The sequence below is a fragment of the Notolepis coatsorum genome (assembly GCF_963971535.1).
Source record: "Notolepis coatsorum genome assembly, chromosome: 10".
Lineage (NCBI taxonomy): Eukaryota > Metazoa > Chordata > Actinopteri > Aulopiformes > Paralepididae > Notolepis > Notolepis coatsorum.
Genome location: NC_140174.1, coordinates 122,028,707 through 122,046,239, shown reverse-complemented (window position 1 = coordinate 122,046,239; position 17,533 = coordinate 122,028,707). Strand labels below are relative to the sequence as shown.

At 44.9% G+C, this 17,533-nt stretch overlaps 1 protein-coding gene across 1 annotated transcript in view; it reads right to left on the bottom strand.

The window, feature by feature from the left end:
- Nucleotides 1–17,533, bottom strand: part of ercc6l2 (excision repair cross-complementation group 6-like 2) — a 124,963-nt gene that overhangs the window by 11,187 nt on the left and 96,243 nt on the right. The window contains exons 17-19 of the mRNA XM_084323168.1: nt 14,601–15,732; nt 6,896–7,050; nt 5,855–6,027 (exon numbers count right to left, since the gene is read on the bottom strand). Of these exons, the coding sequence (XP_084179294.1) occupies nt 5,855–6,027; nt 6,896–7,050; nt 14,601–15,732 (1,460 nt within the window). The remainder of the gene's footprint in view (nt 1–5,854; nt 6,028–6,895; nt 7,051–14,600; nt 15,733–17,533) is intronic.

Genomic DNA, 17,533 nt, shown 5'->3' with positions numbered 1-17,533 from the left:
AAAAAGATAGAAAACTTTGTGAAAAACGTGTGAAAAAAGAGAAAATGTAAGTAAATTATGTGAGTCATCACAGCATTAGTGGCTGCAATGAGCCTGATTGATGAGTGCCTGTAGCCCCCTCCTTTTCCCTGCCATGGCCTGCGCACCGTCAGAGCAAAAGCCCACACAGTTCTCCCATTTCAGTCCATGTTCTGTCAGGTAACTGTCAATCATTTTGAAGAGCTCATCAGCTGTCGCTCTGTTTTTGACATATTTGCAAAACAGCAGATTTTCACTCAGTGACTGGGAATTTACAAAGCGAACATAGGAAATAAGCAAACAGTCTTTATTGCTGTCAGTCTTTGACAAGGCAACACGCATGTCATCCTCAAGGCTCAACTTGGCCCTATATTTTGTTTTCAGAGCTGTCATGGATGAAAAGCCAGCTTCACACAGATACTGTATGTGGTGCTGAATGGTATCAACACCTTAACTGCTGCATCATGAGATACTTGGTACTCAGCACCACACTCTGAAACTAGCTCTCCAGGTGGTATCAGATGAGATTTCAATGAGTTCTTCCAAGAGTTTGGATGGAGATGTGTCAGGAAGCTTTGTCTCAATGTTGTCTGTAAAGTTTTTTTTTATCCAGAGTAACTTGGTGATCCTTTTCTGTGTTTTATTAAATAATGATTTTCAGATTTTGAGAAATGGTATTTTCATGGAGAACAGTGCAGCTGCAACAGATAGCACTTTAGTGATAATTTTCTGTAATCCAAAAAAAAGTAATTTTTTATTTTTTTTTTATAAATCTCAAGGCCCCCCCTGTCATGCCTCTGCGCCCCCCCTGGGGGGCGCGCCCCCCACTTTGAGAAACACTGCACTAGAGCATGGACGTAAAAGCGCTACTGATGACTTCCACTAAGGAGTGCGACCCATAAAAAGTTGAGAGTGAACGAATATACCGAGGCGCTTCAGTGTGCCTAGGTTAACCTATAATTCAGTGGACATAAGCGAAGCCCGCTTCCAACCTATAACAGCTCGAAGAGAACGTCTTTAGCCCCTGCTATCATGCCAACTTGGGATATAACAATTGCGAAACCTTGATAGAGTTGAAAAAGAGGCGCCACTTTCTTTTTTTGTCTTTAAAGGTCTATGCAGTTACAGGGGTTATACGAATCAGGGACATCAATATGTACCTAAAATATGTACAGAAAGGTAGTGTGGTTAGCTACATTCGGCAGTGTTAGAGACCTGTACCTTCAGACAGTAAAAAGAAGCGTGTACAACTTGAGTTGGTTCAGTCAGTACCCTGAGTACTTCCTGAAACATGCATACAAAACCCCCACTACCCAGTAAATACTATCCGGCTTGTTTGTATTGAGACCCTCAAACAGTAAGAGGAGCATGTGCACCTTGAGTATGCTCACCTTGCATAGAGAGCCATATATAAATCCATACAAAAAGAAAGGGCAAATTAAGTTAAGAAAAAAAGAAAATTATATATATATAATAACAAAAATTACAAAATAGGAAGCAGAAGAAAACGGCATGCAATTAGTCACAAGGTCATGGCTATAGCAACCTGAGTGGCATGAGGTTCCCTTTAAAGGAATCACTCTGATTGACATAATAATATCACCCTTCTGAGGTATAGGTGGCCACTCTATTGTGACTGGGCACTGTAATCCAACCAAAGTCTACAAGTTCAGCTGCACATTTATGTCGTAATTATGTCTATTGCTGTTGGTGTTGGTTTCACTTGGCCCTGAGGTGTCTGTTAGACCTAGGTAAATGGTCTAATACATTTAGGCCCAGTCTCTGTACATTTCAATCCGCGCATTGAGTACTCCTGAAACATATACATAGAACCTTCATTATCTAGTCAAACTGGCCCAGTCTATTTATCTTGCGGCCTCTAAACAGAGGGAACGTCTACAATTTGAATGAGGGAGAGACACATGTAAAAGAAGAGCTAATAAAGAATAATTTTTTTTTAAAACAAGTGTAAATAGAATCAGCGTCGGCTACTTGGGAAGCATAAAGTTCTGTTTCAAAAGCCAGTCCGATTAATGTCAATAGCATCTCCCCATGAAGTGTAAGTGTCAGGTCTACTGTGGTTGACCAGTTTAGCCCAGCCAATGTCTATAATTTCAGTCTCGCATTCTACATTCCTTGTTCATTGCTGCCGGCTCCAGGTTAGCTTACCCCTAGGTACTCGTTAGATAGCCGTCCACGCTAGGCTAGCTTAGCCTTGAGGTACCTTTCAGCGTCACCAACAGTCATCAAGCGTAATCTGTCCCCGTTCTCCTCCGTAATCATCAGTTTGGCTGGGTAATGAAGACTAGGCCTCAGCCCTCGTTTGTAAAGTTGTGCCATCACCTCGCGGTACGGTGCTCGCTGTTCCAACACAGCCGGGGTATAATCCTCATAGAAAGCAATTTGTTGACCGTTGTACAGCATCTCTGCCCTTCTCTTTCTGGCCTCCCGGATCACCCGTTCTTTGGTTTGATAATTATGGAACCTGACGATAACAGGCCTTTCACCCTGCTTCGGCTTAGCTGCTAGCGACCTGTGTGTGCGGTCCAATTCCGGAGGGGTAGGGAGGGTTTCTGCCCCAAAAACCTGGGATAAAAGGGTGGCGAAGAAGGATGTTGGTCTTGGGCCCTCAATTTGTTCTGGTAGTCCAATGATCCGGAGGTTGTTCCGCCGCCCTCGAGCCTCGAGGTCCTCAGCTTTAGCCTTTAGCCTAGCATGGCTAGCACTCAGTTCGGCACATGTAGCCTCCAGCGACGCCATTCTTTCGCTTACAGATTCCGCATTCTCCTCAAGGGACTTGCCCCGCTGTCTGTTGTCGGCCACGTCCGATTTAATTTGGTCAAGTTTATTTTCCAGAGTGGTAATGGCTTTTCTAAACTCGGAAGTGATAGCCTCTTTGTGGTTTTCAAGCAGGGTAGCTAGCCAGGCCTTGCTAACAGCGTCATCCGTTTCCTCTTCTCTCTGAACATCGCCCCATTTTGGTTTTGGAGTCTTGGATGTCATCTTTGTGAAGCCAAATAGTTAGTTAGCTGTATCGATACTTGTATATAACAAAGAACTATGAAGGTTTGGAGTCTTAAAACGTGGAATTAAAAAAAACATGAGGGAGAGAGGGAAAGCACGTCTTACGCCCTGCTCACCATACCGGAAGTCTGGCCCCGATCCATATGTTGTGGTGGGTTATGCCGTGGACCAAATGGACATCGGATGTACCAAATGGCGATCAAACAATTGGAATATTATTTTTGGACTACTCCCGATCACAGGTAAGGACTATCTGACGTCAATTTTAGCTTGATCCTGCAATGCTTTCATACCGATCGGGCTGATAAGTGTTTTTAGTGTTCAATACGAATGCCGTTACTGCCAATCAAATAATCAGAAACGACCCCCCCCCCCTTTCATGCATTCATATTGGAACATAATACCTATGATATAGATTTTATTTCGGAATAATAGCGCGTACAGGCAAGAAACGGCAACGTCTATAGTAGAATTCACGTATAAGGCTATAACTCAGCATTTCGGGAATTACCCCAGACCGCTCTAAAACCATACTCCACCACCAAACAAACTCCATGTGTTTATATCAATATAACTCAATGTGTTTATATCAATATAACTGTGTTTATATCAATATAACTGTGTTTATATCAATATAACTCCATGTGTTTATATCAATATAACTGTGTTTATATCAATATAACTCCATGTGTTTATATCAATATAACTCCATGTGTTTATATCAATATAACTATGTGTTTATATCAATATAACTATGTGTCTTTATATCAATATAACTCCATGTGTTTATATCAATATAACTGTGTGTTTATATCAATATAACTATGTGTTTATATCAATATAACTGTGTGTTTATATCAATATAACTGTGTGTTTATATCAATATAACTCCATGTGTTTATATCAATATAACTGTGTGTTTATATCAATATAACTATGTGTTTATATCAATATAACTGTGTGTTTATATCAATATAACTGTGTGTTTATATCAATATAACTATGTGTTTATATCAATATAACTCCATGTGTTTATATCAATATAACTGTGTGTTTATATCAATATAACTCCATGGGTTTATATCAATATAACTATGTTTATATCAATATAACTCCATGTGTTTATATCAATATAACTATGTTTATATCAATATAACTATGTTTATATCAATATAACTAATGTGTTTATCCTCCTCACCAGCTCTGGGCAGAGACGCAGTCTGGGCCCCGAGGGAGAGACTGGAGTGTGTGTTTGTGTGCATGTTTGTTTGCGTGCGTTTGTGGTGGTGGAGGCAACGGGTGATGCAATGGGAAGAGTGTGTTTGTATACTGTGTGTGTGTGTGTGTGTGTGTGTGTGTGTGTGTGTGTGTGTGTGTGTGTGTGTGTGTGTGTGTGTGTGTGTGTGTGTGTGTGTGTGTGTGTACATGATGTGTGTGTGTGTGTGTGTGTGTGTGGAAGTCCTCGGGCATCCTCTCTGGGGGAGTCTCTCTTGTGGTCTTGGAGCAGAAAAGTCCTGTTGGGCTCCAATACAACTGGGTATCTTTGGCATGATGCTGGGAAAGAGGTGGGAGGGAGAGCTCCATGGTGGTCTCTCTCTCTCCCTCTCTCTCCCCCTATCTCTACCACTCTTCCTCTCTCTCTCTCTCTACCCCCCTCTCTCTACCACTCCTCCTCTCTCTCTCCCCCTCTCTCTACCACTCCCCCTCTCTCTCTCTCTCTCTCTCTCTCTCTCTCTCTCTCTCTCTCTCTCTCTACCCCTCTCTCTCTCTACCCCTCTCTCTCCCTCTCTCTACCACTCCTCCTCTCTCTCTCTCCCTCTCCCTCACTCTACCCCTCTCTCTCTCTCTCCCAAGGCGAGGGCGCTCAACACCATAGCTGTGGTTAGATCAGGCCTACTTCCCTACGCTGCCAGGAATTACCTCCCTTCTCCTCCCTCCCTCCTTTACTCTTGTGCTAATCACTCACTTTTAGTGCTAATGAAATAGAGTAACATACTGTAGGTCTGAACTTGAGTTGTACTTGTACTTTGTACTCACGTTTTTCTGTAGTAGTTACAATATCCAAAAATATAATATCCCAAGAAATTGGTATACGCTGGAAAACACTACAGGCCCATAGCCTGAAGTATTATGTAGTACAGGTCCAAATTTCATAAAAATCCATTAAGAAATGGGTGATTTAGAGCGATTTTGGTAAACTGTGTACAAAGAAAAAAGTTCTCCAGTAATCCATTTCCTCATTGACAGCAATGCATTTTTTAGTTTTTTCACTTCCTGTTTTCACTCGTAAATGTTCACCTAGATCCCTGATTTGCACAACCCCAAGTGGGGTAACATTGGAAAGCTACACTCATTGGCTACAACCCTGTCCAATCATTTTAGCAATCAGTGAATGATTGACAGTTCCAGAGCCTCGGGAGTCGGGGTGGTAATCTGCTTGCGTGTACAAAGTCGCACGCCCGACATATCGGCATGTAACTCGAGAACCGCTGAACGGATTTTGACGATTGCGGTGGCATTTGAACGGCAACAAATAGGGCTTTAATTCAATATATAATATGTTGTAAAACAATGCAGACCCGAGCCGCTAGACGCTCGCAAAGTGCTGCGTTCCACCGGTGGGTAAGAGGGCCCGGGCCAGGGACGTTGACAGCTAAGAGGTTATTAAAATCCCAACAATGTTTTGAGATTAATCACCTCCTCTCTTCCATCCATCCATCCATCCATCCATCCATCCATCCATCCATCCATCCATCCATCCATCCATCCATCCATCCCACTCAACCGTTGCTCCCTCCTCCCTTCCCCCTACCTGCGTATGGCTGCAGGGGTCTGTCCGATGATGAAGGTGGTGTGTCTGGTGTGGTGGACGGTGTTGGTGGTGAAGGTCACTGGGTGCTCCACGTTGGGCCTGGTGCTGGCGGCCAGCTCTTCCGCTCCTGGGGCCCCACGGGGCGGGGTGTCTGGGGGACTCTCAGAGGTACTCTGGTGAATGGTGCATTTATATAACAGCTTTTATCCAAAGTGCTTTACAAATTTCTTCCTCACACTTTACACATTCACACACCGACGGCAACCATGCAAGGTGCCAACCTGCTCATCGGGAGCAATTAGGGGTTAAGTATCTTGCTCAAGGACACTTCGACACGCTGCATGGGAGGAGCGGGAATCGAACTGGGAACTTTCCGACTACCAGACGACCGCTCTACCTCCTGAGCCACTGACTCCCCGCTGTCACTCTGGAACAAGCACCCAAACGTTTTTGTACACATAAACAGTACATTTCCTGATAGATAGTGTGTACGTAAATGAAAATCTATGTGTCTGATAAAGAGATAGGGATATACGTAGATGAAAAGGTATGTGTCTGATATGGATATATTATTAGAAAATTGTATAATTGGTTGATATGAAGATAGATAATGTATGTAAAAGCTAAATAGTATATTATGCTGTATTGTATTATGAATTAATTATGAGTAGGTATTGTTGTATTGTATTATGAATTTGATAAGGAGTATGTATTGTTGTTTTAATTGTCTGTATGCCATGTGAATGTTGTGAGTGTATAAGTCTGTAACTATATTCTACGTGTTATGGACCCCAGGAAGAATAGCTACAGCACTGCTGTGGCTAATGGGGATCCAAATAAACTTAAAACTTCTCCAACCCATCCTTGATTGTCTTTCTATGGATGAAGACAGACTTGTTTGTTTATGTTTATATGTCGTCTTTACTGTGATTTGTATGTTTGTCGGAGATAAATAAAGATAAAATCAAATAAAAATCAAGAACCTTCCGCCCCATTTATGTCTCGACTAACACTGCACGACGCCATTGGTCAAAAGGTTACCTCTTGGGTTCCCAGAAGATGATTGGCTGGGAGCTGAGAGTACATTTTCCGTTCAAACACGTCTCTGAGAGCGGCTCTGCTGATTCGCTCCTCGGCCCTGCTCCCGCCCACAACGCGCTGGTTGGAGTGCGTATACACCACCTCTGTGACTCCGCCTTTAACACACACACACACACACACACACACACACACACACACACACACACACACGAAAACATTAGCTTTTACATGAAAATGTAAACAATGTGAATAGACTCATATCCGTTATTCATAGAATTATCCACAAAACGTTTCTAACATAACATTCAGATATCTGTAAATCTGAATAGACCGTAAATCGATTAAATCCCCTGTAAATCTAGAGCAATTCATAATTTTTGTATTTATTCGGGGGTCATAGGGGGAGGGGGGAGGAGAAGTACAGGTATGGACAGGGTAATAATAGAAAGAGATAAATATAGGCAATAAAATGGTATCTGAATATAAAATATGAGAAAGATAAACAGTGTAAACGCTATATTTAACTGAATATTGAAATATGAGACAAAAAACAGTGTGAACAAAGGTACAGATGAGGGTCTGTGCACCCTATTTGTTATATTATACATTACAATAAATACAGGCAATAAAGAATTTGAATCTGAATAATATATACTATATAGTTTCAGTCACCAACTAACTGATAGTAGATAGTCAATAATAGAATGTTGATTCTTGTTTCCCACATTAAACTTGAGCAGTAGTCTCTTTGATTTCCTTCCTCAATGTTTAACAAATACCATGGAATACATAAAAGCAATATATTTCCTAAAGACACATAATGAAAAGTCCCATTGAGGATTATGTCTGATTCGGAACCTGAAATTTGGAAAATTCATTCTATTTTCAACATTAAAAAAAAAACGAATTGGGTTAAATGATAACTCGGTATGTTATATGTATATAAGGGGTTCTCAACCTTTCTGCTGCCAAGGCACCCCTGTGTTCAATAAAATATTCCAGGGCACCCCTACATACGATAAAGACTTTTCCGGTCCTGTCTTTTTTGCTACAATGATGACAAAAGTGCTTGCTTTCAAAATAATGTTTATTTAAGAAACCGGGAAACACATATGTGTGTATATGCAGGCTATATACTGCATTATTAACAGGTGTTTCAGGTCTAAATGGCTTAGTACTGTTGACATTACACTGCTTGTAGTAGTAAATCAAATAGCATATTTCTTTAAATAAAATTACAGAAAAGTATCACTAAAGTGCTATCTGTTGCAGCTGCACACTTTTCCATAAAAATAGCATATTTGGATAAGTGTGACCATTTCTCAAAAACTGAAAATCATGTCTTTTTTTTTAAATACAGAAAAGGATCACCAAGTTACCATTTCTCAAAAAATATAAATAAATACAGAAAATAAGCACTTGTTCACTCAGTGGACATTTCTAGCTCAATGCGAGGTCTGCTGCTGGCTAATAATACGGTCAATACGTGGGGAGATCTTTGACAAGGCAACACGCATGTCATCCTCAAGGCTCAACTTGGCCCTATATTTTGTTTTCAGAGCTGTCATGGATGAAAAGCCAGCTTCACACAGATATGTGGTGCTGAATGGTATCAACACCTTAACTGCTGCATCATGAGATACTTGGTACTCAGCACCACACTCTGAAACTAGCTCTCCAGGTGGTATCAGATGAGATTTCAATGAGTTCTTCCAAGAGTTTGGATGGAGATGTGTCAGGAAGCTTTGTCTCAATGTTGTCTGTAAAGTTTTTTTTTATCCAGAGTAACTTGGTGATCCTTTTCTGTGTTTTATTAAATAATGATTTTCAGATTTTGAGAACTGGTCAAACTTATCCAAATATGGTATTTTCATGGAAAACAGTGCAGCTGCAACAGACAATTTTCTGTAATCCAAAAAGAATAAAAAAATAAATAAAAAATGTATCTCAAGGCACCCCTTGCAGCTCTCTGCGGCACCCCAGGTGCCGCGGCACCCCTGTTGAGAACCGCTGAGAGAGTTAAAGTACTATTTCTAGTTAGTTCTAACTAACCTTACTGTCATGCACTTGTCCTAATATACTAACCTACACTGTAGCACTCAACACTTTGATGAACATTGTTACTCAGCTGATAGAGTTGTGCCCTTCCTGATGACTTGTCGTACAGAACCTGTAAGTCGCTTTGGATAAAAGCGTCAGCTAAATGACTAAATGTAAATGTTAATATACTATGGATAAGCGTAAACAGTACACACAAGGTACCCTAACTGGCATGATACGTGTGCAGGTTTTGGTGGTTGAGAGTCAGACACACTGTAGTCAGACATTCCTAATACTAGTTCTCGAATTCTGCAGCTGTTACTCTTCCTCGAAATCTAACCAGTTGTCCGTCAATGGAAGCAGCGAGGTGGCAGATGTGCACGTAGTAACAGATCCACGGTCACAATAATGTACAATACAATAATACAATCGTCTAGATCTAATCCCCGCCACACCCTGTCCACCCTCCCACTCACCTCCGCATCGCATATCCATAATAAACAAACATACCCACACACACACCTACATACACACAGAGACATATACACATGTATACATTCACAATTTCACACACATGTTGTATATATTACAGACATGGTTGGAGTTCGAGTCATGATTGCACGAGTGTCAGATAATGGCCTTCGAATTAAAATCTGTGAATTGGAATAATTGTCTCTCTCATGTTGTTAAAGTAAAAAGAAAGGGAAATGGAACACCCAGGGAGATATGAACTGCAGTGGCCTTCTCCTCCCTCTCCTCCTCTGTCTTCTCTCTCCTCCTCTCTTCTCCTCTTCCTCGCTCTTCTCTCTCCTCTCTTCCTCACTCTCCTCCTCTCTTCCTCCTCTCATTTCGTATCCTCCTCTTCCTTTCTATCCTCCTATCTCCCCTCTCTTCTCTCTCTCCTCTCTTCCTCTCTCTCCTCCTCTCTCATCCTCTTCCTCTCCCCTCTCTTCTTCTCTCTCTCCTCTCTCTTCTCCTCCCTCTCCTCCTCTTCCTCTCTCTCCTCTCTTCCTCTCCCCTCTTCTTCTCTCTCCTCTCTTCCCTCTTCTCCTCTTCCTCTCTCTTCTCCTCCCTCTCCTCCTCTCTCCCCTATCTTCTCTCTCTCTTCTCTCTAGATGTTTAATACTGAAGTGGAAGTATGTCTCCTCACCTACACACAGCAGATGAAGGGGGTCCTACAGGCTCTAAAACTAGAACAAATAAGGTTCTCATTGAAAGGATCTTTAGCCAAGTTTGATAACGCTTGGAGATCATTTATCAGCCACGCAGATAATAGCAGAGTGCTGTTTATGTTTTTGTTTCATTGGGATGCCTGTTAGCTGCCAATTTAATGACCGCTAGTCTTCCTGGGGTCCTCACAAGAAAACAATACAAGCGGATACAAATACAGAATGTAATTAGTAATACAATTAAAATAAGAGGAACAATAAAAAAAAACATGAATTCACGTTACCCACAAACAACTAATTTAGGCCTGAGCAAATTATTTTGGTTTATTGTCTTATTTGTTTGTTCGCACTGTAGTGTTATTTATTATTTGTGATTTTCTTTCATGCTCAATGTTGTTTTCCTTTTTCGTGTTTTAGGGATGTGGGGGGGCTGGTGTCCTGGGATTGGGAGGGGGTGGGAGGGGGATGCTGGGAGGGGAACATCAGAGCTGGGGAAGTGGGGGTTTGTGGGTGTTTTTGTTAAATGTTCTATTCATTTTTTATAAAGTTTGTAAATAATTTTTTTTGAATAAACTGATTTATATATATTCTTTTTTAAAGCACGACGACCACAAAATGGCACGGACGAAACCAAAACCCACATCCAGCTGTTGTCTAGTGTGTAGTCAGACATCTTCACTCGAAGGCAACTCATAATAATAAAATCTCAGCTCGAGTCTCTGAGCCCGAGATGACATGGCTTTTCCATTGGCACTGTGCGTGTTGGCTACAGAACACCCCGTATTAATTACCTCCAGGTCATTATTATTAATACACTGTGAAAACACACGTGTGGCGGCTGCCAGCGGAGGGCTAGACATCTTCAGCAGTCAGTCCGGCTAAACATCTTCAGCAGTCAGAACGGCTAGACATCTACAGCAGTCAGTCAGACCGGCTAGACATCTACAGCAGTCAGACCGGCTAGACATCTACAGCAGTCAGTCAGACCGGCTAGACATCTACAGCAGTCAGTCTGACTAGACATCTACAGCAGTCAGTCAGTCTGACTAGACATCCTCAGCAGTCAGTCTGACTAGACATCTTCAGCAGTCAGACCGGCTAGACATCTACAGCAGTCAGTCTGACTAGACATCTTCAGCAGTCAGTCTGACTAGACATCTTCAGCAGTCAGACCGGCTAGACATCTTCAGCAGTCAGTCTGACTAGACATCTACAGCAGTCAGTCTGACTAGACATCTTCAGCAGTCAGTCTGACTAGACATCTTCAGCAGTCAGTCAGTCTGACTAGACGCTAGACATCTTCAGCAGTCAGTCTGACTAGACATCTACAGCAGTCAGACCGGCTAGACATCTACAGCAGTCAGTCAGACCGGCTAGACATCTACAGCAGTCAGTCTGACTAGACATCTACAGCAGTCAGTCAGTCTGACTAGACATCTTCAGCAGTCAGTCTGACTAGACATCTACAGCAGTCAGTCTGACTAGACATCTTCAGCAGTCAGTCTGACTAGACATCTTCAGCAGTCAGTCAGTCTGACTAGACATCTTCAGCAGTCAGACCGGCTAGACATCTTCAGCAGTCAGTCTGACTAGACATCTTCAGCAGTCAGACCGGCTAGACATCTTCAGCAGTCAGTCTGACTAGACATCTTCAGCAGTCAGACCGGCTAGACATCTTCAGCAGTCAGTCTGACTAGACATCTACAGCAGTCAGTCTGACTAGACATCTTCAGCAGTCAGACCGGCTAGACATCTTCAGCAGTCAGTCTGACTAGACATCTTCAGCAGTCAGACCGGCTAGACATCTTCAGCAGTCAGTCTGACTAGACATCTACAGCAGTCAGTCTGACTAGACATCTACAGCAGTCAGTCTGACTAGACATCTACAGCAGTCAGTCTGACTAGACATCTTCAGCAGTCAGACCGGCTAGATATCTTCAGCAGTCAGTCAGTCTGACTAGACATCTTCAGCAGTCAGTCTGACTAGACATCTTCAGCAGTCAGTCTGACTAGACATCTTCAGCAGTCAGTCTGACTAGACATCTTCAGCAGTCAGACCGGCTAGACATCTTCAGCAGTCAGTCTGACTAGACATCTTCAGCAGTCAGACCAGCTAGACATCTTCAGCAGTCAGACCGGCTAGACATCTTCAGCAGTCAGACCAGCTAGACATCTTCAGCAGTCAGACCAGCTAGACATCTTCAGCAGTCAGACCGGCTAGACATCTTCAGATGTTGACATATACCACCACTGTCACATCCTCAGCAAGTACAGAATCCTCATCTGTGAAAACCTGACAGAATACACTTGACACCTACCTACTGTTCAATATTTTAAATGGCAAGGCCCCTCCACCTCTCAGTACTTTTGTCAAACAAAAAAACATCTCATAACAGGTCCACAAGATCTACCCAGAGAGGGGACTGTACTGTGCCGTTTAGGTCCAGATCTACCCAGAGAGGGGACTGCACTGTGCCCTTTAGGTCCAGCTCTACCCAGAGAGGGGACTGAACTGTGCCCTTTAGGTCCAGATCTACCCAGAGAGGGGACTGTACTGTGCCGTTTAGGTCCAGATCTACCCAGAGAGGGGACTGCACTGTGACGTTTAGGTCCAGCTCTACCCAGAGAGGGGACTGTACTGTGCCGTTTAGGTCCAGCTCTACCCAGAGAGGGGACTGCACTGTGCCGTTTAGGTCCAGCTCTACCCAGAGAGGGGACTGTACTGTGCCGATTAGGTCCAGATCTACCCAGAGAGGGGACTGTACTGTGCCGTTTAGGTCCAGCTCTACCCAGAGAGGGGACTGCACTGTGCCGTTTAGGTCCAGCTCTACCCAGAGACGGGACTGTACTGTGCCGTTTAGGTCCAGCTCTACCCAGAGAGGGGACTGTACTGTGCCGTTTAGGTCCAGCTCTACCCAGAGAGGGGACTGTACTGTGCCGTTTAGGTCCAGATCTACCCAGAGAGGGGACTGTACTGTGCCGATTAGGTCCAGATCTACCCAGAGAGGGGACTGTACTGTGACGTTTAGGTCCAGCTCTACCCAGAGAGGGGACTGTACTGTGCCGTTTAGGTCCAGATCTACCCAGAGAGGGGACTGCACTGTGCCGATTAGGTCCAGATCAACCCAGAGAGGGGACTGTACTGTGACGTTTAGGTCCAGCTCTACCCAGAGAGGGGACTGTACTGTGCCGATTAGGTCCAGATCTACCCAGAGAGGGGACTGTACTGTGCCGTTTAGGTCCAGCTCTACCCAGAGAGGGGACTGTACTGTGCCGATTAGGTCCAGATCTACCCAGAGAGGGGACTGTACTGTGCCGTTTAGGTCCAGCTCTACCCAGAGAGGGGACTGTACTGTGACGTTTAGGTCCAGCTCCTTCAGTCAGTCCTGTTTTGCAGTCAGAGCCACTCAGTTCTGGAACATCCTACCAACTGAAATAAGACACTGTGCTACCTACCACACCTTTACAAAACAACTCAGGACCTGGCTATTGACAAATCAAACATGTGATCACTTTTAATCAGTTCATTGTGTATTTTGTTATTGCTTTTACTATTATGTTCGATTGTGTTGTCAATATTGTGTTTAACTTGTAATGCTTCTGTTTTAGGTGTATGGTTTTATCTTAACATCTTGCCAAAAGGACTACAGTTGTGAATTAGCCAGCTGGCCAAAACAGGCACATTTACAGAACAGAATTGACAGCCTTTTCCTTTCCCGTTTACCAGTCATCTTGTCCTTGATGCTGCATGTGGGGTTTATGAGAAAATTGCTTTCACCAAAGGAGTTTATGATTTGTTAACGTTCCAATTTCTAAAAGGCCGTATAACCCTAAATCACTTTGGTGACCTGATCCACAACGCTAACCTAGTTTGGGCTAACATCAGCGTTTTTTCCTTTTTTTAAACTGCCGCTTAAAATTCCAAATCCCCTGCCTGTGACAATACCATTGAGAAGGAGTATTTCTATTTCTTCTATTCTTCATATGACAGACGAGTCTTGATAAAATCCTGTCTGGTCACGAAACTGAAACTTAACACAGATGGGATGTAAACATTGTGAGAGTAAAGCAAATGGCAAAAGTTGACTTTGTAAAGCTTACACGAGGTAGGAAAACAACAATATAAAACTATTAGGGGCGACAGTGGCTCAGGAGGTAGAGCGGTCGTCTGGTAGTCGTAAGGTTCCCGGTTCGATTCCCACTCCTCCCGGGCAGCGTGTCGATGTGTCCTTGAGCCTAATTGCTCCCGATGTGCAGGTCGGCAACCTTGCATGGTTGCCTCCGCCGTCGGGTGTGTGAATGTGTGAGTGAATGGGTAAAAATGTGAGGAACAAATTGTAAAGCGCTTTGGATAAAAGCTGCTATATAAATGCACCATTTACTTATATTTTCTATTGTTCTATTGTCTATTTGGGTGGAAACGTGAACGTAAACAAAAGCTCCATTGGATACCTTCCTTCATCATCATCATCATCATCATCATCATTGCACCTTACTTAGCACGTTATCGATGGTTCCAACAGATGCTCCTTTGGCCGCGGGGGACGCCTGGGTCTTCAGGCCTGTAAAGGACACCGCTTTACGCCCGTCCTGCGGTCTCTCGGTCCCTTCTCTATCCGTCTTTCCTGTCGCTTTACGCCCGTCCGCCCGTCCCGCGCAGCCTCGTCCGTTCGTCCCTCCGGTGGCCCCTGGTCGGTCGGCCCGTGGGCTCGTGAAGTGGCCCCCCGCGGCACCTGCAGGCCTCCCTCTCTTCACGGGACCGCGTTCCTCCTCGTCGGAGGAGGTGAAAGTCTCGATGTCTTCAGTGCGTTTGGATCTGCCTCGGTTCCTGCTGCTGACGGTCAGTCTCTTCCTCCCAGAGCCCCCTCCCCCTCCGCCACGTGGGTTTGAAGCCTCCACTCTGGGCCGAGTCATCGCCTCGATGTCCAGGTCCTCGGACTCGTCGGAGTAGCACCGGTACACCCAGGGAACCGCGGTTCTGGCGTCGTCGACTCCCCCTCCCTCCGACCCGGAGTCTCCCCCTCCGCTTTCCTCCTCCTCCTCTGCCACCTTTCCCCTCCTCTTCATCCCTTCTTTCTTACACCTCCCTACGTCGTCGCTCTCCTCCTCCGACAGAGACCATCTCTCTTTTCCCTCGTCTCTACCTCCGTCGTCTCTACCTCCGTCCTGCCTGCTCCAGCCCCTGGACACGTCGCGGTGGTCCGTCCTGGACTTTGGAGTTAGCATCCCTCCGCTATCCGCACCGGGGCTCTTGGAGACCTTCTTCCCCGAGGTCCCTTCGTCTTCCCCCAGGGAGTCGCTCCCGTGACCGGACTCTCCCTCACTACTGTCCCCGGCGTTGGCGCCCTTCACCCCCGACCCCTGGAGCAGCAGCCTGGAGAAGCCGTGCTGGAGGAGACTCAGTGGACCAGGGGGGGTGTTGTTGGTGCTGCCTCGCTCACCACCGCTCCCAGCCCCCCCAGCCGGGTCGCAGGCCTTCCTCTTGGGCCCTCGCCTGTCCGCCTCCTCCTCGCTGCTGAAGTCCAGCACGCCCCGTTTGGGGATCTCGAACCGGACCGCGGCCACCTTGGACGGTGCGTTGCTCAGTTTAGGCGCGTCGACAGCAGGAAGTGGAGGATCCCCATTATCCTGTGCGGGTGGAAAAAGACATGTCGACAAAGACATCAGTCATGGAAAGTAAAAAAGATGAATGTGGTAAATGAATCTAGAGCGAGCGAATGAGTCAATATCAATAGTCAAGGATCAATAGGGTGCAGCTTATTTTTGGCAACATTTAAAACGTCTTATTATATCTCGACTGTAATATAATAAGACAATAATAATGTAACAAGACGTTTGTTCCAGTAAGGGGCGGGAGCTAAAACAACGACATCCAATCAAACACTGTCTATCAAACCCTCTAGTGACAGACGTGCTCGTTATGTGCATAACAGTTGCGCACGTACAAAAGGCCTGCTGCTAAACACATAGCTACCTGGTAGCTACCTGAAAGCTTCATGATAGCTACCTGCTAGCTACCTGATAGCTACCTGAAAGCTTCATGATAGCTACCTGCTAGCTACCTGATAGCTACCTGATAGCTACCTGATAGCTACCTGAAAGATACCCGAAAGCTACCCGATAGCTACCCGAAAGCTACCTGATATCTACCTACTTACTTACTTATCCTCTTCGTCCCGGTTGGGGCATAAGGCCGCAATCATACACTGCCACTGAATCCTGTCTCGTGCTTTGGCCTGCGCTTCGTCCCAGGAAAGACCCATCTCCTTCAGCTCCATCATCACTGTCCTTCGCCAGGTGTTCTTTGGTCTACCCCTCTTTCTCTTCCCAACTGGGGTCCATCTCAAGGCAACTTTGGGTAACCTTTCATTGGGCATCCTCAATACATGGCCGAGCCATCTTAACCTCCGTCTCCTTATCTCAAGGGACATATGCAAGCTGCCTGTTTTCTTATAAAGTTCCTCATTCGAGATTCTATTTGGCCAAAAGATGTTGCAGATCCTATGTAAGCAGCTATTGTGGAAGACGTCAACCTTTCTCATATCCAGTTTTGTTACTCTCCAGCACTCAGAGCCATATAGCAGGACAGACTTAACATTGCTGTTGTAGAGCCTGAGTTTGGTTTTAAGGCTGTATTGTTTAGACTTCCAGATGTTGCAAAGAATATCTACCTACTAGCTACCTGATATCTACCTGAAAGCTACCTGATAGTTACCTGATAGCTACCTGAAAGCTACCTGCTAGCTACCTGCTAGCTACCTGCTAGCTACCTGAAAGCTACCTGATAGCTACATTGCTAGCTATCTGAAAGCTATCTGAAAGCTACCTGAAAGCTACCTGATAGCTACCTGATAGCTACCTGAAAGCTACCTGCTAGCTACCTGCTAGCTACCTGCTAGCTACCTGCTAGCTACCTGCTAGCTAGCTACCTGAAAGCTACCTGATAGCTACCTGAAAGCTACCTGAAAGCTACCCGATAGCTACCTGAAAGCTACCTGATAGCTACCTGAAAGCTACCCGATAGCTACCTGATAGCTACCTGCTAGCTACCTGATATCTACCTGAAAGCTACCTGAAAGCTACCTAGTGGGGCGTGGCTTCGGAGGTGTCCTGATACACTCTGATTGGGAAGGGCGTCGTCGAACTCGGTTTAAAGGATTTTAACATTTTCAATGTGAAAAATCTACGGTTGCCTATTGCTCCTTTTAATAAGAGTGGTAAAAACAAGTGACATGAAAAGAACGGATCAATCTGGAGTGAATTGAGTAAAGAATCGGAAGAGAGAATCTCAGGATCCGGCGACTTAGCCAAGTGTTCACCACGCAAACCATCCCCGGCCTCCGGAGAGATGCGCCCCGCGGCACGAAGTCAATCACCCCGCGCGCCGACACATCGCCCCCCCCCCCCGCCGCCATGATATCATGAGAAC